Raw genomic sequence first — 27,853 nt, 5'->3', positions numbered from 1 at the left:
GAAGGGCATGGATCTGTTTGAGCAGGCCCAGAGGAGGCCACGAAGATGATCAGGGGCTGGAGCACCTCCCCTATGAGGACAGGCTGAGAGAGTTGGGGTTGTTCAGCCTGGAGAAGAGAAGGTTCCGGGGAGACCTTATAGCGGCCTTCCAGTACTTAAAGGGGGCCTGCAGGAAAGATGGGGAGGGGCTCTTTATCAGGGGGTGTAGTGATAGGATGAGGGGTAACAGTTCTGAACTGAAAGAGAGCAGATTTAGATTAGATATAAGGAAGAAATTCTTTACTGTGAGAGGGTGAGACACTGGAACAGGTTGCCCAGAGAGGTTGTGGCTGCCCCCTCCCTGGCAGTGTTCAAGGCCAGGTTGGACGGGGCTTTGAGCAACCTGGTCTAGTAGAAGGTGTCCCTGCCCATGGCAGGGGGTTGGAATGAGATGATCTTTAAGGTCCCTTCCAACCCAAAGAGCACTCTATGATTCTATGATGAGCAGAGCTGTATGGCCTGGCCTCATCAGGGCCATTACCATGTATTAGATCCACTGCAGATAGACATTCAGTCTGTAGGTCTGACTTCCCACAAAAGTTTGTTGATTGCATAGTATACAGTATTTGTTCACTGAAAACCTTATAAAGCGCTAGAAAGAGACAGACAGACACAGAAAGAAGATAGTCAGGAATCTCTTGCTCGCACAAAAGCAATCATATTGATGCAGAACCTGCTCTGAGTGAAAATGGATGGTCAGGAGCAGGCTGGGACTGAAGAATTATGTCAGAGAATTGCATGCAGCTGCAGCATATTGGTAGAGCACCTCTGATTCGAAAAACAAGGACACAATACCACTGTCTGATCCTTTCTACCTATTTTACTATTCATTAAACAGGATCATTTGGATGTTCCCTTTGGTGTCTCTTTAACAGGATTTTCCATATTCCATTTCTCTTTGTGCAGTGTAGAATTCCTCTGCTATTGGTTTTTATTCCTCTTCTTCATAAAGGCAAAGAAGAAAACCTGGCAGGAAACAAAAGCATTGTAAACTACCTGTAAACTACCAGAAGCTGCTGCTTCCTGACTGAAAATCAGAGTTATTTTCCCAATTATACATTCTTGCAACAGACACAGAACTACCCAAAATGCAACTGTTGACAGTATTAACTCATGCACCATATTAACTCCCTCTGGCAAGTGGCCTGTAAACTCAGTTCATCCATTTCTATTCTTTTGAACAAGCCTTTACCCTACCACCAGTACCCCACAGAGAATGATTGATCTGGATCCCCAAGAAATTCCTCCTCTCTCCTCCACACAGCCATTCAACAGGGTTATTAAAGAAGACTTCAGAACACTTCTGTTGTACCAATTATCACCAGGGAATGAATATAAATAGGATCTGTTCTAGCAGTCAACACACAAAATTCCTGAATTCAGATTAAACCAAATGAAGTAAGTTCAATTAACTTACTTCCTTTGCTTCAAAAGCAGTAAGTTAAGAGAACCCATGTATATTGCTAAGCATGTTTAAGAATCCTCATGAGCAAGAACTTCCATGTATTGTTTTAGTGGTATTTGTATTTTATATCCTCTTCGCAATATCCCAATCCATTTAGCGTATTACTGAGGCTGACATGATGCAATCATCACCTCACATTTGCATAGTAAGAAATACTGTGAAACTCAAAAATTATCAACTTGCTTATGAGCACGTGTGTACAAAGAAAAGATTTTAACCAATTAAAGAATCACTAAAACCACACACAAACCAACTTGTTCATGAGCAAATACAGTTAAACCTTCAAATTTTCAGCATCCCACTTACAAAAAGTAATCCTTGGGTTAAACCTCTAAACCATAAACAGCAGGATTACCAGTATGACTAGGATTTCATACAAAATTGTTAGGTCTGTGTGATTATTTACAAAATCTTAGAACTGTGGACCAACCCTTGCATTAGGGCTGCCAGACCAGTGCTTTTACTGTTTGCGGTGAAAACAGAGTAACTGTGACTAGTATTTTAAAGGTTCATTGCCATTACAGATCCAAATGTCCCTGTACAAAATTGAACCTGAAAACATCAAGCCAAATTCCCTTCACTGCTGTCTGAGGGGATGCAGCTCACCCAAGGATGCAGCCCTCACCCAGCTCTAAGAATGCCTCCTGAGGTTACCTATTTCCTACAGGACACGAAGCCAGCACAAGTCAGTAGGGGCTGCAACAAAGAGAGGCCAATTCTGGCCACAAATCGACCCTGCACAACCCCTCTGGGCTGGCAGCACAGCATCACGAGAGGTGCACAGCTCACGGGATTGGGAAACTTGATTCAGGTTACCAAAAAAATATCTCTTACTTCAGCCCTGATTACCTTATAGCTTGTCTCCAGGTACTTCTAACGTACAAGGGCAAGGACAATATGCAGAAAGGAACATTTATCTATGCAGCTTAAAGTGTTGTACCCTTCAGCTTTACTGAGATAAACCAATTAATTAACAGCCAGCTGCTGCTGAAAATGGCAAATCCTTTCACTTTCCCTTTCCTTCCCTTCTCTTTCCCTTTCCCCTCCCCAACCTCAGCCACTCCCCTCCACTTCAGCTGATCTGACCCAAACCTGAGCCAGTTCAGAGAGCCAAACAGGCAGAAAACAATATGCCTGCCTTCGTATCATTGGTTTTCTACCAATTTAGCTCACTGTTACAGTGGCCTGATGAGTATCTCTGCTGACAAGGCAGGGGGCAAGAACACACAGCTGTAGAGGGAGAAGAGCAGAAACCCCTCTCATCAGCAGCCAGTCGTTAAATCAGGTATGTATTATCACCACACCCTGAGTGAGGAAGGGTAGACCAAAGGAAGCAACCCCCTGTTTTCTTTGTATCAGCCATAAACCTGAGAGAAAACAGACATGAAGTATCTTACCCATTCTCACAGTTACTTTCTTGAAATCACTAAGTTCCCACCCCTGTGTTCCTTCTTTACTCCTGCCAGCAGAAATTTCCATGGAGCCAGGCTATTCACTATCCTCATAACTATCCCTCAGCTATTAAGCCAGCCATGAGTAACGTATAAGAAACAAACCAAACAACACTCACATTTCACTTCGGCTGTGTCAGAAAAAGATTGAGATCAGACAACTCTTTAAAAGAACAGAAACACATTAAAAAGGAAATGTCTTTAGAGCATAGAGTCTTATCCAATTCCATTTAAAACAATGAAATGAGAGCAATATTAACTAATTCATTTTAACTGGGGATAGTTACATTTAATTAGTCATGTAAATTCAATTACGCAGGAAGAGAGATGCATTCTGATAGCGCTGGCGTGCAGGATGGGACAAGAAATGCTCTAAGAACCCTGTCAGAAATGAAAGAATTCACAGGATAAGAAACAGGAGACAAAGGAATTACCACCCCTGACTTGATCTGTGGCCCAGTCTAGTATCTGTCTCAGATGACACAAGCACATAAAGCTTCAGAAGGTGAAAACAAACCCCAAAATAAACAAAACCACAAAGACATGTTGGAGGATAAATCTGCCGTGACAAACTACAGTGTAACAGAAACTCTCAAACAAAAAGATGTCTTATGTTCTTTATAGTCTTTATTAGCAATAATTACTGAGTATGGACTGTTTGTAAGCCAGGTTGTTGCTTGATTTACCCTTGAACTCCTTTCTTAACCACTCCAGTGGCTGAGTTCCACTATCTAATTATACACAGAAGGTTAAGTGGCTTAAGGTGGATAAAGAAGCAGTAGATAAGTTATATCTCGGCTTTAATAAGACTTTTGATGCTGTTGCTAGATAGGGATGTATCTAATATCATAAGCTGGGTATGATGTCAGATAGAAATCCATTCCTAAAAAAGCAGTTATCAATATATTATGGTTAAAATAGAAATGCATTTCAAATACGATCAAAATGATGGCAAAGGAAGCATCAAAGATGATGAAAAGTTCCCAAGTTCGTACTGTTCCTCCTCCAGTCTGATGAAACCAAAGGGAACCCTGGACCGCTTCCCTTCTTGTTCTCAGAGAGCACGGCAGTTGGAAGATGGGTCACCACTGGTGACAGTCTCTGCCTAGGGAATTTTATGGTGAACCCATACAGACAATGTTTGCAGAATATTTCTTATATATTTTACTGACTGAATCGATCTGGAAATCTGCATGTTTGCTATACATGCATATATTAAATTTGAATATATTTTAAAATGTTTATATATTTAAAATTTATATAAATTATATAAAAATTAGTAACTTCTTTGAAGGTTCTCTAAAGATTAACTAGGATCCAATATAGGATCTCTGTTTTCCTAACAAATTGAAATATTCAAGCCACTGCTGGGGTTTGGGTTAGTTTTTGTTTGTTTGTTTTCCTTCTGCACCACCCCAGTTCCAGTCGAGTCATAAACGGCCAGGCCTATTCTCAGATTCCTGCACCCATGCAATGCGAGTCTTTGGCCTATTTTCCAGAGCACAACTTCATCTTACTTCTACCCACCCTGTTAACCTGCAATGCACAGCTGTAAGAAACAAAGAGGATTTCTGAGGTCTTGTGAGCAGCTCTGTATCAGCTCAAGAATAACACGTAGCTCTGTGAAATTCCTCCTCTCTGCCCTTGCTATCAGGCAGACCTCGTTAGGGAATTGTACCGCCAGGACTCTGAGCCTCTGGGAACCATGAGAGGCTGTTGAATATCTCCTGAACGCTCCGAGCTGGCAAAGGTGCATGGCTGGGGAAGACGTCATTAGGAGGAACGGGAGAGGGATGGCTACAGAATAACCCTTATTTTAGGGACATTACCCCTAGTTTGCTAGGTGAGATTCAGGGCTGAGCCACACTCTCGAGGTGGCAGGCTGCATACCGCACGAACTGGGCTGTATTTAGAAGCACAGAGATTCCCTGGGGTTTTCACAGCTTAGTCATGACTAAGCAGGCCTGCCTCAGCACTTGATTTTTTTGAAGTGTTTTATACCCAGATGCATGTTTACATACATTCCTAAATGCTAATACTATCTTTTGACTTTTTCAACATCCACTTGGAAACTTTAACTTCTCCATGACTTCAATGATACCACGGCTGGAGTACGTGTCCATCCGGTAACTCCGTGACTAAACCGTGACAGGATGAGAAGACAGCCGCCTAATTTTGCTGCTCGGCCGCCGTCCCCCTCCCACCCCCGCGGGCGGCGCGGCGGGGTTCTCTGCCACAGGGGCCGGGCGGCGCTGCCAGCGCTGCCCTCCCCGGGGCCGGTCCCGCTGCCCGCCCGCCGCGCGGCCCCTCGAGGGGACGCTCCCGTTGGGGCGGCTGGCGCGGCGCGCGCCCCCCACCCGGCCCCACTCACGCGCGCTCGCCGCCGCTCCGCGCCTGGATACGGCGACGCTCCGTCCGCCGGCCGCAGAGCCCCTCCCCGCGGCCAATCGCGTCCCGTCTTCTTCGGAAAGACCGGGCTGGCCGGCCAATGGCGAGCCGCCGTGTTCCGCGGCGCCCGGGCGGCCTAGCGACGGCCCCCGGTGGCCGTTGCCATGGGCACGGGGACGCCTGCCCCGGCCCCGCGGAGCCCAGCGCCCCTCGGCCCCGCTCCTGCTCACGGCCGCCTCCCGCCCAGCGGCCCCCGGCTGCATCTGAGAAAAACAGAAAAAGCCTTAATAGAGTTCCGTAGGTTTTTATTGCTTTCACCGACTTTCTGAAACATTACAAAAGATAATTTTATTCTAGCGGTAATTAAAACAACAAAGGCTGGATCTTTCACATTAAAGACAAGTTGGAGAGTTGTGTTTTCTGTATAAACTGAACATTGATTCTACATCTGCAGTAATGTTTTCATTTGCTTTGGATTCTGTTATAAAGTAAGAAAACATCATTGTAATTAGAAAAGCAGTCATAAAAAATTCGAACCATACAGTATGCAATCACATTTCAAATAATCAGTATTAAAATCCAAATTGTAGTTCGGCTACAGATGCTGAACCCTGGAAGACACCTTTGCACAGGGGTATCAGCAACAACAGAAAGAAAACTATTGTAAATTATGTGTCTTGCCAATAAAATAATTTAGAAAAGTACTGATTTTCAAACATTATTCCAAATAAATGTCAACAGATACTAAATTCAGTATGAAAGTGTCTTTAGATTATCTTCAATGCCAACTATGAAGTCCTGTAAGTTTTCACTAAAAATGTTACAAAATAAAATCAACTTAAAATTACTAAGCAATTTGCTTTATTTATAGCACTACTTTTACACTGACTCAAAGCTGTGTGCCTCTAGTCTTGAAATTTGCCATAAAATAAATTACTGTTGGTATAAACAATGTATTTCACACATTTGTACTGTACTTGGTAATTACTTTGACCTAGATGAGTAATTAAAACATTACTAATCATATAAAGCAAAAAAGAAAACTAAAATCATTGTGGTGCTCATCTAACAGACTACATTTGTGAACTGAAAATCATGAACCGTTTCTCTTATGATTTACAGAACGTATGTACAAGACAACCCTTAAAAACGGTGCAGGCTCTGCGACATGACACCTATTTGTTACAGATACATTTTACAGCCTGTCGAACCTGCCTTTGCAAAGGGCACAAATTAGGAAGCTACCATATAAAGACAGAGATGCAGGTGAAAGAAATGATAACTTAGGGGAGAACTTTCATTAAACACAGAAAAAATGGCCAAGACATTTGGTTAAAAAAACCCCACTAGGGCACCAAATTGTACCCTAACGGGTTTTATGATGACAAACTTGGCAATTTGGAACATTTCACTGAATAATAAGGTATTACGTTATAGCTGCAAAATTGATCTAGGAAGAAAGTAGAATTAACTTGGGCATATGTAAACAGAATGAAAGGCGTGTCATTGTAATACATACGAAAATACAAAGAATGAGTTTCGTAGAATATAATTTAAACACAAGACTGCATTTTAAGTGAAATATTTTAGATGATAATTTAAATGGAGTGGTCCAAATTAAGACCTACACTTTATGTAAACATTCATATTTATAAATAAATTAGAAAAAGGAAAAAAAAAAGGTGAAGAGGAAAAAAAAAAAAAAAAGAGAGGGACTTCCTGAGGTGGCTCTGCAGCCAGATACACAGTAGCACTAAGCTCCACTCCGGGAAACCAAGGCATCTAAAAAAAGTGCAGGGCTGTTTATTTTCCTCTAACTGTTGGAATGGAAATACATTGCCGTAGTTTTTACAGGGCTTAACCCCTATGAAAAAAAAAAAAAAAAATCAGTGCACAGCAATTATCACTGCTCTTCTGCATCTGTTAAGGCAAAACATGTATCTACATACAGTAAACTACATCCTTAGCTGTTTAATACTATGGGTGATTTTTAAAGCAGAGAAGGTACAAAATGAGCAGCGAACCACTTAACCAGAGATTATCAATGGGGTTTTATGCACTTAATACCAGATCTTCTCCTATTCACATGGGAAAAAAGTGCAAGCATAACATGCTACTGACCAAGAACGCTGGAACTGAAGGTCACTGTAAACTGCTTTATAAGTCATGGTATTTCTGGCACTGATTAAAATATCTACACAATTAAATAAATACTGTAAATAGACTTGTGGGGCTTTGGTTTTATTTCCTTTCAACTTCAGTAGAAAAATATCCATTTCCTGTAATATTGACCAAAACTTAACCCTTCTGAAGTAGAAGCCAGATACAAGGTGTGCAGCACCAGGGAACCCTGATTTCTGGCATTAAAGAATTAAAAATTTAAGAGGCTTATAGTAATTTTCTGGGTCTTTGGAAATTGTTGCAGGACCGTGAACATGAACTGTAAAATGCTACTGGGAGGACTCGTACAGAAGTAACGTCTTACGGACAACAGCTACGTAAACTGCTCAAAATATCTTCCCTCTGATTCAGCAAGAGCTACGTAGTAGTCGACAACTGACATGCAGATGTGTACTTTTTTTTTCTTTTTTAAAATAATGCAGGAACTTTTGGGAAACTATCTGCTATAGTTTCACTGTACCCCAATTTGACTAGAGGGAAAACATGGCTATTTTCTGAAAGAGCACGTACTCAAGCTAAGGCACAAGCTACACTATTAGCTAAGAATAAGGGAACGTCTACACAGGTCATTCATTACACAGTATTGGTCAAACTGTAATGCAGACCTCACTTGCTTTGCCACTCACCTGAGCCTTTGTTATGACAGTTTGGATACCATTATTTGTACTGCTGTACACTATGATTTACTTTCTTTAAACTGTCTTCTTGGAATTCACCCAAATGAAAAAAAAAAAAAAAGAAAAAAACCCCAACCCAAACCATTCTTTAATTACATTACATTTAAAGGGAATGGTAACAGCCCATGTAACTTTAAATGCTGTGTTTATTCCCACTGATTGCTTTATTTTTGTAATATACAATTATCTTCTCTCCAAGTGACACTTGGCTGAAGAGCACCAAAATTCTACCTCAAGTGGTATTTTCAGATGAACTCTGCCTTCCTCCAGAATCAGCTCCTTTTGGAGTTGTTGAGAATTTTATCATGTGGTCCATGGTAAAACTCCCAACTTTGCCAAAAGCAGAATTAAGCAAACAGCATCTTCGAATTTTAAATGAGCACAGGTTCTAATTAAAGCCATTGTAATACATCCAGAAGGGGTAGTGGCAATTCAGACTGTAAAGAGATCATTTCAGAAATTAAAGCCAAAAAACTAAGGTGTAAGGCAAAAAAAATATTAATAATGGAAACTGCGCAGGTAAGTGATCAAGATTTTCATTTATACATAAAATTCTCATTATTTCAAATATTATAATGCTAAACACTAGAACTTGAAAATAAGTACAATAAATGCACTGACTGCATCTTTATCAGTGAGCCCCAAAAAATCCCATTTACTTTAATAAATGCATATTTAATTTTTCAATTCATCTTACATGATAAAAATTTATACTAATTAAAATAAATAAAATGTTTAAAAATAAGTTGGTGTGCTATCATATATGCCCTTTACAATGGAGAGGATCAGAACTGTACACACAAATACCACAAGCAATTTGTCATCCATAAAATAATACTGATCATAAACCTATTACAGAATTCAACTACAGCTAATTTAATCAAATACACTGTAAATTTAAAAATTAATTGAGCGAGAAATAGATCTGATGAGGACATGAAATACTCTAAAGTTTCAGTCTTAGAACCAAGTAAATCAGACTCTAAAAGTCAATGGAAAAAATTAAGTAAAAACAGGAACAAAAGAATTCAAGAGTACTAGTGTGGTAAGTATGCGTAACTTCCTATGGATCAAATTGCTGTCTGTAAATCCAATTTATATTGTGTAAACATGGAGAGTCCAGAATGGCAAATACTGACTTGGGACTGTACCATTAACTGCACTCGTACTGCTACTGGACAATAATGAAAAAATCAAGAGTGAATTTTAAAAAAAAAAGAAAACAAGGTAGCAGAACAGGGTATTTATATATTTTAAGGATTATCTAACCACCTAACTTAGGGCTCTAGGCCACTTCTGTAAAATAGGAGACAGACTCCAGAAAACATTAGCATGTAGTGGAGACATAAAACACAGTAGTTCTTGTCAACAGCACATTAATATTTGTTCTGTGAAAACACAAAGAAGTATACCCTGCAAAAACAAGCAGTAATTGCCTGCATGGAAAACAAACTCCTGTAGCGCACATTATAAACAGAGGTATTGCAAAATTTTAAGCAATGTGGACCAGTAATCATCAGCAAAAGCTGATTTAACTTTTATGCACATATTGATTATTGAAAATAATATGCATTCATTACAATCTTCCTATTTAAAAATGAAAATAAAATTTCCAATAAAATAAATAGCTGAAGTGTGATTACCACTCATCTTATCTGTAGGAAAATCTTCTCATTATGCAAGCATATCTACAGTGCCCTAAACAATGGCAGAATTAAATACATGTTGCTCCTTAAATTGGAAATCACACTTCCATGGTATAATATCCTACAGTGATATATATACACACACAAATACACGCAATTCCCCTTGGTTCAGTTCTATAAAGACGTTTCAGCATCCACATATTTCACAACAGGTGAATCTTCCACATTTATCTTCACACTTTCTGGTTTTTCAGGGCTGTTTGTAAGCAGAGGAAAATGTAAGGTTCAGTTCACTTAAGTAAAGGTTAACTTTCAAACATTTTATACTTAACAATGAACACTGGAAGTATTTATCTAAGGATACTTTTATGATGATGCATTTGTATTACATTCTAATAATTGTTAAATGCTATTCACAGGAATAATACAAGCTTGAAGACAGAAATCACCAAGATCTCATCTATAAATACCATTTCCAGTCCCACTGCTTTTGTTGATCCTGTTGATTTGAAATTGTTTTACAAAACATCTTTTTTTAGAAAAAAACAAAACCCACAAAAACGTCTAGTTAAAACTATGAAAAAATACTTAACATGTAATATTATTAATACTGCTTAATCATTGGGCAGTGAAACAACTCTTCACAATACAAGACTGAAAAACATTTCAGTCCTTTCAAAGTGGGGAACCACACTGGTAACAACAATAGAGGATAGTCAGAAATCTTCATAAGTGTCCATTCAAGTGGAAGACCCGAAAGACAACAGGCTGGCTGGCATCTGAACAACTGATGGTCTTAGGGACACAGCCACTGAACAGTGGCTTATCCAAGGACAGAAAGGAATGTCCCAAGGTAGTTACAGGACAGTAGAAGAGAAATTGGAACAGCGTAAGAGGGAGGATTCACTAGGCATGAATTTTAGAAGAAACAACACATCTGTGGAGCTGCTCTTTAAGGAAAAAAATGTATTAAAAATTCATGCAAAAAAATTTCTGGATTCCTTAGAAAATATAAGTGCGTTTGGACTCCACAGAGTCAATAAAATACAAGATGGTGGAGGGAGAAAGAAAAATATCTGGATCAGTTCAAGAAAGACAAAAAAAATCTGAAAAATAATTTTTAAAAAAAGATACGATCTTTAAAAAATAATGCCAACCCACACAATATGTCATTGCTTGCTTCAAACTGCATCCTACTTGAAACTTGTAAATCTGAAAACAGCAGTGCCTACAGAACCATTTTTACCACAGCACCAAACATCTGTCCGTACTATCAGATGAAGACTGTTGCACAGAAAAACCCCAACAGAACTGAGATAAAAATTTACTGAGAATTACTTCTGACTGAGCAGTGGTGACATCTCTCAATCTCTCTGGCACCCACTATACAAGAAAGGGTAGCAAATACCTCAGAACAGCAACTGAGTTAAGGCTCAAAGAAGTCCTGCCTTCTAACATTTTCCAGATTCATGCAATATCAGATTGCCTCTTGAAAGACCTAGTTTCCAGCACCAGTGTTTTTTATTTTCAATTTGCAGTTTTAGCAAGTTCCCTTCCAAGATGCAATTTTTACCATACTAATCTCAAGCAGGGCATGTTATGGAATCATAGGGAAATGTCTTATAGCAAAATATAAAAAATAGATGGAATACTGAATATGACCTAAATAGATCAAAAACCACTGCAAACTAGTCAGAAGTCTAATTTGCTAGTGCTGCATGTAATTCTATACTAACTTAACCTACTCGGGAAATGGGAAAGCGCAAGATGGAGTTGTACTAACTTTAACTGCCTGAAAATCAAACCTAAAAATGTTAATTATTCTGGAAAGAGAAAATACAGGTCTGTATCTCTTCAAGCCTTATACAACCAATGACTATCAGATAACATTCTTGAAGCATCCACAAATTCTGTAACAGATTTCTGCGAACTTAGCATGAAGGAAAATAAACAATTAAAATATAAGCGTATACTGACACACATAGTCTGTTTTCTATCTAATGTCTCTATTATCTATCTATCCTCCTGATGGTCTAGCCCGTGTGATACTTAAGATTTTTAAAATGTTTTTACAATGTTTATTTAAACATGTATTTAAACATTTAAAAATGTTTAAACGGTGCAAGCTTAAGATTCACTGAAAATTGTGCTTGTACTAATGAGTCTCTTCAGCTCTTCCTATTACAATACCTCCAAGCTCTCTCCTTGTCTCTTCCTTCACTGTTGGTTGACTTACTGTCCGGGCAAAACTTGCAACCATGTCTAGTTTGGAGCAATGCAGATGCTGAATAAACAGATGATGTACAAGTGCTAAATGGCCAGTCACTACTGCTGTTTTCATGATGCAAGCTCAACAGTACCCAATAGCTTGGATAATTATGTATGAACACTCCCTCACCACCAACTCTTCCACCAAGATGTAATTTTACACAAAACTTGACAATTTCGTATCTCTGAAATCTGTCTTCCTTTAACAGATCTGGCTGAAAGGGATCATCCAAAAGATGATGCATGTTACAGACAGCAGGATTGCATAACTTCAGTTTTCCGAGTCAACCGTGCCCGTTCTCTTTCTTACATAAAAACTAATAAGCACTAGTTGCACTGTGATGGAACAGTCCACAGATACCAGTACCTACAAATTACAAGCCTTTCAGGAAGTTGGGAGTATTCCATATAAATATTCAGGGTTTGGTTTGTTCCCCTTGATAGATTCAGTCAGACAGGGAAGAAACTAGGAAACTAGAAACTAGGAAGAAACTAGCTCACTGAGAAAGAGGCTCCTGGCCACCATAGAAGATGCATGTCAGCTTACAGGAAACATTCATAGCACCAAGGACTCCTCCTAATCTGTCCAGTACTTCATTCAAGTGTATTTTGTATCCACTGAAGATAGTATTTGAGCGGGTTTAATTTTGGAGATTAAAAGTGAACTGGGGTTAAACCAACAAACTCACTCATCTACAGTAACAGTGGGCAGATCCTAGGGCAGCATAAAGCAACAATGAAAGTGTTGAACTTACCTTTTATTCCCAGTGGCATTTGTAATGTTCAGGATCAAACAATTCCATGCTCATACACACTCTAGTAAAGCTTTTAGAAACCCTAAGCTCATCAGAGTAGCATACAATTGTATTAAGCAAATAACAAGTAACTTTAAAATCCTAATAATACATCTAATAAACAATTTGAATTCCTTATAGAAATTGTTTAACTTCAGAGTAAAGAACAAAAATTAAGTTTAAATTCAAGTTCCTCAAAAGTAGAAAGTCAATGCAGATTTACAAACCGTGTATGCGTAGTTTTTTGAGATACATTTCAAGAAATACAAGTACAGCTATTAGCTGCTAAACACAAGACCATCGTTAGAAAATGCGTGAGTAATTATAGCTACCTCAGGTTAGCTCTGGTTACTTTGGCATTCTCAGTACTCATGGCAAGAGCCTTCCACTGTGCAGTTTTGGCCATTTCGTCTGATATGTTTACAATTGAGGGATCAATGCTAAAGAACAAACATACTTTCTGGTTAGTATTCAATACCTTGCAGCAGCATTATATTTACTGTCACTCATCATTTACATCAGTTGTGCCTTCTTTGAATATTTACGCAGCCATGAATTGAGTTACTCTTACAAATGTATTTCAACCAAAATCTGAAAATTTAACTCACTAGCGCTGCCTTTATCGCATAGCATCTTAAAAGTTTTTCACAGAGATACCACTAAGCCGTTAAGAATATTTGAGAGATATCTCATTTCTAAATTACCTGTAACTTCAGAAAATTATTTTGCATGCTCAGAAATAATGAAATTCATCACACTGTTCTCCTATGGCTTTCATATATCAAAATTCTTTTAAGTTGTTTCCAGGAAATAATCAAAGGCAAAAGAGCAGAAGTTAATAAAATTTTGAAACTGGTAACTCAGTTGATATTTAAAACTAGTAAAAATCTAGAAGTTCCAATTATCTAGACAGATTTCAAGTTTATTTTTTTCCTGCAGAGCCTTACTAGACATTTTTCAAGGTTATTTTGCCACCATCCCCCCAAGTCCTGCAGAAGGAAAGTTCACCCTCACAGTAAGCCTTCGAAACTTATTTCCCTCTTTGCCCTCCACACATTTATATGTCCAGCAGACTTAGGTGTGGTCTGTAGAGATGTTGTCTGTTCTGTTCCATACTTAAGCTTCAGAATCTACCCCAAGGTATCTGTAAGTGTTCTTCAAACTGCACAGAAATCTTTCAAACCATTTTTCCTCAGGATCCCCACAAGATGCAAGACAGTGAGACATATAGTAAACACACAAGCCCACAGTTCATGAAATCACAGTTCTACTGTGACAGCAATTAGCAACTCTCATGTTTTTTAAAAAAGCTTTAGCATTTAGCATTTTCATCTGAGTGGCTAAAGTCCAACTAAGACTGCTCTTGGAGTAGACAACAGCACTCAGCAGGAGTATCTGTCTCATCCAAAAACCTGTCTGTTCCCAACTCAGATCAGGGCAGACCTGACACTATGCTACATCCATAGGAAAGTCAATTCTTAATCTAGGAACCCTTAGTGTTAGAGAGGCAAAAAATATCTGGCAACTGATTTATCTGTCACACCTTCTGGGTGTGTTGAACAGTTACAGAACACCTGACAACTAAGTTGACTACATGCCCAGTAAGGGAGATACATACTGAGACAAAATGCCTTCCAGTGCTGAAGGAACTTTCCATCAGTGAAATTCCAGCATTTCCTTTTCTGAAAGAGAACCCGTCACCCTGTCCTCAAGTTTACTTTCAGAAAATTTTACTTAAAGTAAAAACAGCTGCCTCTAACAAGTTTTTTTTTGTATCACAGAAATTATAAACTTTAGCCCTCACTTAAATAAGCCATCAAGGAACTGCACACTCAGACTTTTTCTGAAAAATCCAAGTGGCTGGTAAACACATGGCTCAACTGATGCTTTTAGTTGCTTAATACTCAGCATTTCATGCACGGTAACACACAAGTATTCCACGAAAACTGACCAAGGATGCTTCTTCACCTTGAGTACAGCTGGTCGAAATTGAGTCATCTGATCTGTTCAAGATGGTCATGTAAATTGGTAATTAAAATGCAGTTTTAAAAAACAACACAACGTAAAAATGCTACTATTGCACCATGAGATATACCTTTGTACTTCCTAATCATGGCTGAGTTACAAACCTGGGGGAAAAAATTAATTCAACTCATATACAATCAACTTTACATAAAGCAAATTACAGCACATGATTAAAAAAAATCTTAAAGACCAACATTTTATTATACCTGTATTTTAGGGTTTTTACAGGAAAACCCAAATTTGCTTCTCCATATGCAAGGTGTACACTTTCATTGTCTCCTGTCTGAAGCATTCTCTCTGCTTCCTGTAAATTCCAAGTAATAAGTTTATAAAATTAGTCATGCAGCAGAAATCGAAGAAGTATCTCATGCTGACAAGTTAATTTCCACATGGGTAAGGGGCATTTCCTTGAGGGTAATGGAGCTGAATGCAGGAGATACAGTTTTAGAACTTTTTTCTTAGAAGCGTTTCAGCCAGGGAAGGGGGATGGGGGAATGGGGAAGAAGGGTGTTACGGAATCACAGAATCATCTAGGTTGGAAAAGACCTTGAAGATCACCAGGTCCAACCATCAACCTAACATTGACAGTTCCCAACTACACCATATCTCTCAGCGCTATGTCAGCCCATCTCTTAAACACCTCCAGGGATGGGGACTCCACCACCTCCCTGGGCAGCCCATTCCAATGCCTAACAACCCCTTCTGTAAAGAAATACTTCCTAAGATCCAGTCTAAACCTTCCCTGGCGCAACTGGAGGCCATTACCTCTTGTCCTATCACTTGTCACTTGGTTAAAGAGACTCATCCCCAGCTCTCTGCAACATCCTTTCAGGTAGTTGTAGAGGGCAATGAGGTCTCCCCTCAGCCGCCTCTTCTCCAGACTAAACAACTCCAGTTCCCTCAGCTGCTCCTCATAAGACCAGTGCTCCAGACCCTTCACCAGCTTCATTGCCCTTCTCTGGACACGCTCGAGTAATTCAATGTCCTTTTTGGAGTGAGGGGCCCAAAACTGAACACAGTAATCGAGGTGCGGCCTCACCAGAGCCGAGTACAGGGGTAAGATCACTTCCCTCTCCCTGCTGGCCACGCTATTTCTGATACAAGCCAGGATGCCATTGGCCTTCTTGGCCACCTGGGCACACGCTGGCTCATGTTCAGCTGGCTGTCAATCAACACCCCCAGGTCCCTCTCTGACTGGCAGCTCTCCAGCCACTCCTCCCCAAGCCTGTAGCGCTGCTGGGGGTTGCTGTGGCCGAAGGGCAGCACCCGGCATTTGGCCTTATTGAAACTCCTACAGTTGGCCTTAGCCCATCGCTCCAGCCTGTCCAGATCCCTCTGCAGAGCCTCCCTACCCTCGAGCAGATCAACACTCCCACCCAGCTTGGTGTCATCTGCAAACTTACTGAGGGTGCACTCGATCCCCTCGTCTAGATCATCAATAAAGATGTTAAACAGGAGTGGCCCCAAAACCGAGTCCTGGGGGACACCACTCGTGATCAGCTGCCAACTGGATTTAACTCCAGTTACAAGTTTTGTAAGGAATTCAGCTAGCTGGTGTAAAGTTAGGTAAAACATTTATGGAGAAGTTAAACAAGCTATATTACTATATTATTGGTAACTAGCAGTTCGTTTTAATTACAGCTCTGCAATCACACACAAGCAAAATGTCCCTAATACAATGAACAGTTTTGTGATTAATTTAAGCAGGGTAAAAATCCCTACTCCACTGCTCTTCTATCCCTCTTCCTTTTCTCTCCTTCTAACCTCATGAAAGACAAAGAAAACAACATTTTGTTCTAAAAACTGCCTCTTTTCACTTTGCTTGCTAATTTTAATCACAAATAAGAGTCATAGTTCATAATAGCATCATTGAAACAGGGTCTTTCCCTTAACTTAATTGCCAGTAATAGTTCCTCTAGCATTGAATCTCATTAGTAAAAAATTTCAAAATGTATATTTGGTATATAAGATCATATGCTCCAGCCGCTTAAAATTTTTTTATGTCTCATTGAGTATTTTCTAGTAATTTACAACATGCTTAGTTTGACTGTTTTCACACTTACTGCTTTCTCTTTTTTCTTTTTGTCATCTTCTTTCTTCTTTTTACTTTCTGGCATAAGATCATCAAGCCAGCTAAGCTCTCTTTTGGTGAAACATAAATCCATGAGCTTGCGAATGAACACTAACGCTAGAACCTTAAGGGAACCATAAATGGAATAATTTATATTAAACTATTTAAAAGAACAAAAATGGACACACACTTTCAGTACATTCAGAATCTTTAACTGAAACCCATCTTTGGTTTATCTTACCACAAAGTTAAATAGTTTCCACTTTCAATAGCTAATCACAACTGAACTGCGTATTTTCAGAAAATGAAAAGTCCTTGTTTCAGTAGTGAACAACTTGTACTACATGTTATTTTGTTTCTTTCCCACTCCCTTCTTTCTTCAGGCAGCAATTACGTCCTGACAAGATCCTTGATGATGCATGCACTCTTGGAAAATTATTAACTTGTATAACAGAAAACTTACCATCATAGGGAAAACAACAGCAGCTGCAGAGGCTTTAATCACCCACAACAGAACTAGACAAGTGAGCTGAACAACTGTAAAGATATGGACCTTCCAGAGTGGCACATAACGTAGATAAATCAGGTCAGGTTGATGCTTGGCAGGCATTCCGAACAGTTTTATACGGTCAAAAAACTGTATTGAAAAATAAAATCATCCTTCAGTTAATTATTTTCTTCCCCTCCAGAAGGAAATAAACATTTTCAGAGTATTCCAGAAACATAAGTTAATCCCAAATAAAATACTAAAAAGGGACACTGAACATTCAAGGGGGTGGGGCTAGGGGATGTTTTGGTTTGTTGAGTTTTTTCTCCCCCTCATTACTACTACAAAATTTCAGAATATTTCAGAAAATTTGTTGCTCAGCTACACTACTGAAGGAACAAATGCAAAAGAACTAAGTAGTGAAGGCACAACATGGTAAGAACAAATATCTGAACATTACGCTCAAGAAATTATCCTGCACACTATTCAGCCAGTATGAGCTAACTTTATTGTTACTCACATAAAGTAATGTGTTACAGTTTCCTTTTCATTTAGTGTTAAACAAAAGCAAATTGCTCATTAAAATCAGACTTTACCTGAATGCCTTTTAATGAAGATACTCCCATGTAAAGAAAGACACCATACAAAACTGGCATTGGAATAAACTGGGAAGGAAAAAACACCCACAGAGTGACTTGTGGAAACAACACGGCGTAACACAGCAATCCACATTAGTGAAAGACATGGGCCAAGTTATTTTTTACTTTAGATTTTAGTTAAGTGAAATCTTTAAATGCTGAGGCTCTTTTAGAGAAAACACATGCATCATTGAGCAGCAAAAAAAAAAAAAATCTAGAGCTAACAAGGCTATCACCAGGATTAAAAAAGTAGTTTCATCTTGACTGCCCATTCATTCAGTTTTCTAGGTTGCAACCAAGATTTCTATTAATGCTAAGTATGCTGCTTTATGTTACTGTCTGATAGGAACTGTATTGAGACTATCAACTTCATGAAATTGCTGTAAGTTTTACTTTTTATCACTAATCTTGCATTTCTGGAGCAGATGAAACAAAGAAACCCCCACCACCCCTACTATGAAAATCTGCTAATTATTCAGGGCTCAATTTTGCTCCAACAAAACCAATTTAAAGGTAAGATAATGTCGTTGTCCACTGATTTCAGTAGCACTTGCATCAAACCTCTGCAGCCTACACAAAGCATGTAAAGCTTTCTTTGCTCCTCAATTCATTAAACTTCTGAGTAAAAGGATAGCCAAGATACAATTCAAAATCTTAATAAAAACTGTTGCTATCAAGCCTGAACAAAAGCCTTTACTGAAACTTAAACAGTGTGGAATAAAACTATCCCTTAAGGATTTATTACTGCATATATATGTGTGTGTTTGTGTGTGCGTCCATATATATAAAAGCTCGTGTCTTCACTGTAAGCTCTTTAGTTTGACATGATAGTACTTCATTTATGTTAACTTCTGCATTAAATCAGTATAAATCCATACATGGAACAAAAGCATAACCACCTACAGATGCAAGGCTTGGTTCTCCTTCCTTCTTTTGAACAATAACAGCCATTCACATTGAAAAAGAAAAACACTTCATAAAGAGCAAGTAGTAATAATACCATTCCTATTACCCTCAGTTGCATAAAAAATAAAAGTATTAGTTTCTAAGAATCAGCTGTTAAAACATGGGGTAAACACGTAGCTTCAGCAAACAGGACCTTTTATCTTTTACTTTTGAGCAACAATAAATCCATTTCAATATTTCTGCTATTGATTCTGATCATTCACATTATACATCTGAGCTCTTGGCTGAAAGCTTTTCAACCAGAGATTGTCAAATTTGAATACTCATTTTTAGTAACTGCTACTGCATTATCATTTTCAGACATTTACATCCTTTAACACATACAAATGATCAACTATTAAGAATTGATAATATGTAGCTCTAGTTACTACAGTTCTATGTTCACAGGTTTATTTCTTTCCACTGTCTAAACTTGAACGACCATTAGAAGTTACCTTTTTGTGAAATGACTTGTGATCTGTCTTTAAACAGACTCTTACAAAGTTCTTTGAAAGTATTAGCAACTATGCAATTTATGCCATATCTGCTCTTTTGGCAACAAAAAGACAGGGTTTTTTTAATTTCTCCTTTTAACTATTGGATTTAAAACAAAGCAGAAGTTGAATGGATTTTACTGAAATCTGAGCAAAAAGCCAACAGAACTGATTAGTTTTCTTCCCAATAAAGTCTTCTGATGGGCACTATGGATACCAATTAAGAGACAAAGTGTAAACTGAGGCCACAATACAACCTGAAAAATTTCTATCACACCCTGATGATGCATCAGATAATCTTGACACTTTAAACATCAAAGGACGTTTAATAAACTGAAGAATGAGAAGTGAACAATGTAATTTCTGATGCTCACCTTTTAAACCAGATGTTTCTATTTCTTCTGCTATATTATATTACTTCTACTCAAGAAACTTTATATCTTTATCACACTCCTTTTCTCTCTCCATTTATGCACTCACATAAAAACTACAGAATAACTATTTTAGGTAATGTGGACTTGAGAAACTAAAAAATAGCTGGCAAGAAAAGCAGGTAACATGGACAAAGGCTGCTTTCCTCACTACTCAGTTCATTTCTAGCTTGCTCAGATTTAATTTGCTTACATCTCCCCCACCCTTTCTATTCAACTAATGCCTGTTGTTAAAAAAAGCAATTTCAGATCAGTCTAGGCATATTTTACTTAACATAATAAAACTTCCTAACATTATTAAATGCTAAACCACAATATCAAAATCAAAAGCACAAAGAAAACACAAATATTTTGTAAAAACCGTCTTTTACCTTTAACACAGATGTCATGAACACTGACAGCCCCATCAGGACAAAAATCATCAATCCTGTCACTCGCTGCTCCCGGATTCCCAAAAACTTTGGTTGTTCTCCTGGTGCTGAGCATTCAGATTCAACTTTCAGGCTGTTAACATGACTTATAGACAGGACAGTTGCAGCAACAAACCACGGTAAACCCATGATAGAACATATCCCCAGCATAACACCAACCATGAGTAGATCAAGATGATACCCACAGCCTTTCTGTAAAATTAAGCAAACAAGTCATTTGACAAACTTTCTAATTATTTGATACCATATTTATAACTTAGCTGGTACATAACAGATAACTACAAAAATTACATACTTTGAGCATCCACAAGATTATATTCGTTCTTTATTAGTTAATATATGTATTTATTTAGTAGCTGTTGGTAACGTTTCCATTTTAAAATAAACTTGACTTACGTAACATTAGTGTTTTGTGAAAATTACTTTTACCTTCAGCTTATGCTCCTTCCTGTTTATAATAACAGCTGTTATTTGTTGATCCATGAAAATGAGAATGGTACAGAGTAAAGCAGGAACCGCAGCTATCAAGAGTGTCCACCAAGGATTGCTTCCAAGAGGATCTATGAACCATCCTCGGTCTTTTCGGGTGGGCTGAAAAAACAACCATCAATGGTAAGAATTAGTGACTAAAATAAAATGCAGATTTTATTGCTATGAACAGCTGCAAGGAACAGATTAACAGTCTCTTAAATATGTGTCTCGATTTTTTTCCAATGGCTTTGGCCAAAAGACTGATTAAGCTGTTACATGCGAGCATGACATTTATATGAAGAAAATTAAAACAACTCTATTCCTTCATGTTTGCACATTTGCATAAAAGAATGCTTCCTTTTCAGTGATATTATAACACAAAAAGCATAGTCTCTTCTGTCAGACGAGACATACATCCAAAGCAGAAAAATGATATTACTTCATCAACTACACTGTAAGTAAAAAAGGTAAATTTCTGTTTCTATACAACTCCATTGTTCTACTGTCTAAAGCATTTAAGAAGTTGTGGGTTTTTAAAAGGTTTTATTTCTTACTTCAAATTTCTCTGGAACATGAAGTTTAGGAGAAGGTACTCCGACAAGATAGTCAATCAAAACCATGATTACTATGGTCAGAAATACTGCAAAGTCACTGATGGTAGAACGCACCTATAAAGAAAAGACTTGAGTTAACTCTTGCTTTTTCATCATTATACTCTGCATGTACAAAAAGACAATTTTTCTCCCCTATGAATAGTTAAGTCTATTTATATTATACTACTCCACTAAACATTATATATATTTTCTCTTTTTATTTTAAAATTTAAGCTGCATGTCAGCATAGCACGAAATTGCAGAAGGTTAAGTATTCTGTACAACTGTTCATGTAAAAGTGATCTACTGAAAGAAGCAAATTACTTAAAATAACTCCTTCCTCATCTTCCTGTCCCCTCAACCCTACTAGGAAGCTGGGCCATCACAGCTAGTCTCTTGTAGCTTAATTCAGTAACATCACTGCAACATATTCAGGTTATCAAAGGTGACTTTATTAAACATTAGGAACACAGTGTAGCTGAGGTTTATAGAATATCTAACCAATTTATTTGGGCTAGCAGAAGTAAGTTGTGTAAATCAGTTCAAAGATAATCATTACGTTAGCCTCTATCAGAAATAGTAATCCCCTAAGGAACCACTCAGAACCTTTTGTACATCAGCAGTTTGGGGAAAGCAATCAATTGTTCTGTACAGCTAGGTGAGGAAAACAGCAGGAGTATTATGTCTCCAAATGATGCCTGGCAATACCCATTAATATGGGTAGACAGGTCTTCTAATGTTTAGAATATCTCATGGTAACTATAGGAAAGTAGAGAGTAAGCACTGAATTTTCTGCAGCCAATTTCTTTCCTCGGACTTCTTCGTTTTTGAATTATTAGCTAATTTTCTGTTTTTATTTTTCTGTCTTAAAAGAAATCTCTCAATACAAAATTCTGAAGCAAAATAGAAAATTTAACTCCATGAAGTTATACTAATATATTTATCACAAGATAACAATAGTCTCTAAACAGAATTACCTTAGTTGGGAAATAACGTTTGGTCTTGAATTGCTTAAGGAAAGAGGAGAGGAAAAATGTTGTAAAGAATAGTATAACAGACCAGAAGAGAACATCTGGAATATATGGTCCGTGATGGCCACAAGCTGATCCATGAAACACACCATGAAATTCTAAACATTCCTGCAAAGAGAAAAACTCCTTAAATTTCTACATTTTATTCATTTGGTACATTCAACCTAACTTGCAGTTTTTCAATATAAAATACATTTGAGAACTTTCACAATTCCAAAAAGAGGTTTCTTTCCTTCATCACTACCTCATCCCGAAATGTCAAAAATGTGTGCTGTCTCTTCCAGAAGAGCCACAGTAGCCATCCCTGATGAGTTCAGGATGCCGAAACGCTGGGAGATGCCCAAGAAGAAACAACTTCTTTACATTCACCATGTTTCTATTCTATTTCTCAAAGCATCACAAGATTGAATGCATAAATAAAGACTAAGGGCTAAGCCCCAGAAAAGCAGACTATCCCAATATCAACTATCAAGCTAATGAACATGGAAAAGGATCTCCTCAGTTTCTCCCATCTCTTTACTCTTGACTTGGTTTTGTCCTGATACAGTTAAGGAAGAAACAGACTCCTACAAAATGAGATTAACCCAACTGTAAGAAAAAAGTTTCAAGTAGAAAAGCATCATAAATAAGGGATTTGAATAAAAAAGAAAACACAATCCCTATCCAAAAGGCTCACTGAAATGCGAAGTGAAGAATTAAAGTAGACACATGGAGTATAAGGAAACAACAAGCCAATAAATCAAACAGTTGGAAGCAGCACTGCCACAACTGAAGTCTTTAAACAGGTTAATTTATCAAAAATTTAACTTATGATAAAATTTCTCCCCGTTAACAATCTACTTTGATAATAAGCATCACCAAATCCAGGATCAGTTCTGTCTCTCTGGGAAGGCTAAAGATGCTGAAGAGAATGAAAATGTTTATAAAATAAATAACAATATGAAATAAATATCAAACTAAGTTCAAGAGAAACTGCCATCCTAGGTGATTACGGTAGACTAGGAGCCATTGCTGGCACACAGAATACACTACAGCTAAAACTTAAGCACTGAGGCTTTTCATAGTATTTTTGCTGTGCAAAACACCTTTTACTTTCAGTGTGAACATCTAGGCTCACACACAAGGAGAACCCATACACGGATATCTACTGCCATTTTAGACAGCCTAAGATGGCCAAAGTAGGCATACGCAGCTAGGAAATGCAACACAAAATCCATAGCAGATCCAAACCATTCAAGATGTAGGTGGAAACCAGATGCCAGGGTATGCAAACACCGTAACTTTTTTCCTCTCCACCTACCCACAAAATTAGATATTGTTATAAAATATCCAGCTCAGAAGGTAACACTTTCAAGCCTATTCCCTCAAATAGCTCTTCTTTCTTTTAACCTTCAAATAACTGTTTTCTTCCAACCAATAATTAGGCAGTTTCTTTGAATCTGTTGTAGTTTCATAGCAATGTCTAACAATCTAATGAAAAGTGTTTGCTACCACATTTTAACTGCAGATTCCATCTTCACACCTCAAAAATATTCGTTCATCCTTTCCAGGAAACTGAAGGAAGCAATCTGTTTATTCACCTTATCATATTTATCTGCACTTCAGAAAGAAGACTGTTCTGCCTACCAGGATTAAAGTGGCTACCTCAAGCAGACATTTATGATATTAGCATTTACTGCCATGGACCTGCCCATCCAAACCACTACAATGACTGTTTAAAGCATTATGGGAGGAATAAGAGAATTCAAAAATACAGTTTTAAAGAGAACAGTCCAGGTTCAAGTCAAGAAAGAAACCAGATGGAAAATATTAATCAAGACTGGCACTGTGTGAGTGCTTTTATACATACATACACACATATATGTAACTTTTAGATACTCACAGACACTGTAAGGTTACTCCATGCTATATTTTCCACAGACTTATTCATACTCCTCCACACCTGCAAAGTTTCATTGCTGGGTTTCTCAGGCTCAGAACACACACATCTGAAGGGAAAAAAAAATTAATTTACATGCTTTTAAGCCATATGTGCCAAAATGCAGCAATTTGCAGTAGTTTCAAAAATCCTGAAGAGTTTTAATCAATTTATGCCAACCTTCTATGAAAGCAGCAGAGTACAAGGCTCCTCCTTGCATAACATGAACTAGGATTATTGGTGGGGTGGGGGAGAATGAAGAATTCAGGAGGTTTACCAGATTGGACAAAAAGCCAAACTATGTATTTCAAAGAATTAGAAGCAGGCAAGATGTTGTGTGAACTATCTGACTTATCTGCCAGTTTTTAAATAGAAAGATACCTAAAAATAAAATGAAATAGATAATATATGCAGACCTCTACATATTGTAAATAAAAGATGAAGATAAAAATCCAAATGACACCACTTCCCAACAACCCTATACTAACAATTGTGTTATTTCTAAAGATTTCTGCACAATTTGACTAATTTGGCACAAATAGTTTTCTATGACTGTGTACACATTAAGGTTTTTAGATTTCTATACAGTGTAACATCCCACAAGGAGTCAAACTTCAGTTAGTCCTACTGTATGCCAACATAAGAGAAAACAAAGAGACTGAAACTATTTAATTTAAAAGACTGGTGTAGATGACTCAATTTCAGCAACTCCTTTTCAAACCAGACATGCCATTATCCTATAGAAGTTTCAGAGTATTTTCTAAAATTTTGGTAGTCAGACATTTATCTTGCACTTGGCATGCCTTCCGATCTACACATGACCAAAACTGGTCACCTGGAAGTAAGACACCATTTTTAAGTATGTAGTGAGCTCACTGAAGATGTAAATGCATAAACTGCTCAGATTTAAAGCAACTGCATACATGCACTTTTAGTAATTTTTTGTACAAGTAGAAGTGCCCCTCCCTATTGTAGTGGTGTGCAAACTTGGACTGCAGAATCCTTTCTGTCAGACAGGTTGGCAGAAGTACACATCAGTTTTAAAAAAAAAAAAACACAACACATGGAATATTGATTTAATGGGATGTTTTCAAATAAAGCTATTCAAGTACACAAAACAGTAAGGTTAACATGTAAACATTTATGTAGAAGAAGAGAAACAGATAACAAGCAAGAAATGTCTCCTTTTTCTATGAGATTCATCAGAATACTGAAAAGCAAAGAATCATGGAAGGGCAAAGTTGCATCCTGATAGCGTGAAGGTACAGAAGGAGAAAGCTCTAAATGTGCATGGGCAAAAAGAACCTAGATTTGCAAAGCACAATGTTTAGGGAACTTAAATATAGAAGACGTAAATATACTTTCTTCTGATAACTGAGTTGTAAAGTAACAGCATAAGGAAATAGGAAAAGATTGGAAAACAGCAATTCCTATAAGGTAGTTACAAACAGTAACTTAAGAATCATCAGAAGAAAAAGGAATTGCAACAGTAAGTATGATGAGACAAAAAGAAAGCATCTTTAGTTACTGGTCAAGGCAGTAACATAAACAAGCATACCGAAGGAAGACTGACAAATTTCTCAACGAATGCAATGAAGATAAAGGATGCCACCAAGTAGACAAGTGAAAATCCAGGAAAAAAAGTAAGAGTATTTGAAACTGTCTTCTGGCTCACTTAGCTGAAGATGCTTGTTCCACACCCTATTCCCCTATTGAGGGTACAGGAGGGAAAAAAAAAAGGAGGGAAAAAACTAAATTGTAAAAGGCTAGATCTCCTACAGCTTTGTGATAGGAAAAAAAAATATAGGACAAACCAAAGCTGAACCCCATGGCATGTCCTGAAAGCCATGTGTGACACCTCACACAGCTAAACCAAGGAAATGTCACATTTTCCTTTCTCCACCCTCATGGCCTACCTAAGATAGTGTAGCAAAACACATTTGGGTAGCAAGGCTCAGAAGACCTACAGACCTGCAGTACAGTTTCTGCCAGATTAGTGAATTTCAATGCTGACATAGGAGTCCTGTGAGGTCCCAGAGCCACTGGAACAGAAGGATAAGCAGCCAGGAAAAAGGGAGATATATAGGAAGTGGGTGTGCTCCCATGGCCCACTCCTGGCAACATGGCCTGGTCTTAACAGCTGTTAAGACAGGAAAGTGAGTGTAAATGCCATGTGTGAATGGAATACAAGAAGCAGTCTAAGCAGGTGTTTGCCCAAAAGCGATCACATTGAAGAGAAAGATGACAACATCAGCTGGATTAAACAGTAACAACGGAACTACACAAAGACTTTTTGGGAGGAAAAACAAGGAGGAAAAAAAAAAAAGAATCATTCTTAAAGGAAGCACTGAAGAAGCATGAGTGTTTGCAGAAGCGAGGAGGGACCTTGGAGTGGAAACGCAATAGTGAAAATCTGGTTTGACACTGCCGGAAATTCACCCTGCAGGCATCATGATCTCTGCCTTAGCCAGGCAGAGCAGCCACCCAGCAGGACAGTGAGTAGTCTGCCCTCCAATGAGAGACTGACTGCAGGGTGCAACAAGCAGGGACTCCCACACCAGCATGTGACTTAACAGACTACAGAGAACCTCACAGGTACAAATAAAGCTGGAGGACACGTATCTCCAACAGGAGGGAAGCACTAGGAGAGAAACCTGTGCTCCTCAAAGATGGTGTGTGACTGTAACCCACGTGTCTGGGGCTCAGGGGTACATATTGGTGTGGGTGCAATTAGAACTTCTGAGTATTAGTAATAGAAGACAATTCTAAAATGTGTAGGTTCTTACTAGTGCTTCTTAAGTGTTTCGCATTGTGGTTTACCTGCTGTATTACTGATCCTGAATGCATGAATCACTGACAGTTAATTGTGTGTTGTTGATGAATCAAAGAACAGCTTTGCTTTTGATTTGGTTTAAACTATGTGAAATGAGCAGCTTCGCTCAGCAACAGTTAGCAGGATCTCCTCTTTCTAGCAGAAGTGAGCTGCTAGAATAGGATTCATCATATTTTATGAAACTATACCATAAGCTTGGAAAGTCCACACTGAGCAGCAAAAGATAAAGCAGCATTTAAGCATATCATCAAAAACTAAAAAACAGAGTATCAAGACATATGGCATAAAAATTACTCAATACTAATTTCACCATATAAGCAAACTCTTTTAATGCAGAAGTGGTACAACTGCACACCAAAAGGTAGTGTATTGGGTTTGAGTGGCAACGCTGTGGTAGCAGGAGGTCTACAGAGATGGCTTCTATGAGTCTATGCCAGAAGCTTCCCCCATGTCCAACAAAGCCAATGCCCGCCAGCTCCAGTATGCACCCGCCACTGGCCAAGGCCAAGCCCATCAGCAACAGTGGTGGCACCTCTGCCGCACACACCAGCAGCCAGGAGAGAAGGAATAAAAATA

General features: G+C 38.3%; 1 protein-coding gene across 2 annotated transcripts in view; it reads right to left on the bottom strand.

Moving 5' to 3' along the window:
* Nucleotides 1-5,631: 5,631 nt before the first annotated feature.
* The window catches only part of SLC4A7 (solute carrier family 4 member 7), a 102,839-nt gene continuing 80,617 nt past the window's right edge, over nt 5,632-27,853 (bottom strand). For both annotated transcript variants that reach the window (XM_074860931.1, XM_074860923.1), the window contains 11 exons: nt 24,409-24,514; nt 22,473-22,634; nt 21,457-21,570; nt 20,861-21,022; nt 20,372-20,623; nt 18,089-18,157; nt 17,469-17,642; nt 16,998-17,129; nt 15,141-15,238; nt 13,242-13,349; nt 5,632-10,103 (listed from right to left, as the gene is read on the bottom strand). In XM_074860931.1, the coding sequence (XP_074717032.1) occupies nt 10,022-10,103; nt 13,242-13,349; nt 15,141-15,238; nt 16,998-17,129; nt 17,469-17,642; nt 18,089-18,157; nt 20,372-20,623; nt 20,861-21,022; nt 21,457-21,570; nt 22,473-22,634; nt 24,409-24,514 (1,459 nt within the window). In that variant the 3' untranslated portion in view covers nt 5,632-10,021. The remainder of the gene's footprint in view (nt 10,104-13,241; nt 13,350-15,140; nt 15,239-16,997; nt 17,130-17,468; nt 17,643-18,088; nt 18,158-20,371; nt 20,624-20,860; nt 21,023-21,456; nt 21,571-22,472; nt 22,635-24,408; nt 24,515-27,853) is intronic.

Source organism: Strix uralensis, chromosome 1 (genome assembly GCF_047716275.1).
Source record: "Strix uralensis isolate ZFMK-TIS-50842 chromosome 1, bStrUra1, whole genome shotgun sequence".
In the NCBI taxonomy this organism is placed as follows: Eukaryota; Metazoa; Chordata; class Aves; order Strigiformes; family Strigidae; genus Strix; species Strix uralensis.
The sequence above is the reverse complement of the archived record's forward strand: the minus strand, read 5'-3'. Positions and strand labels throughout refer to the sequence as shown.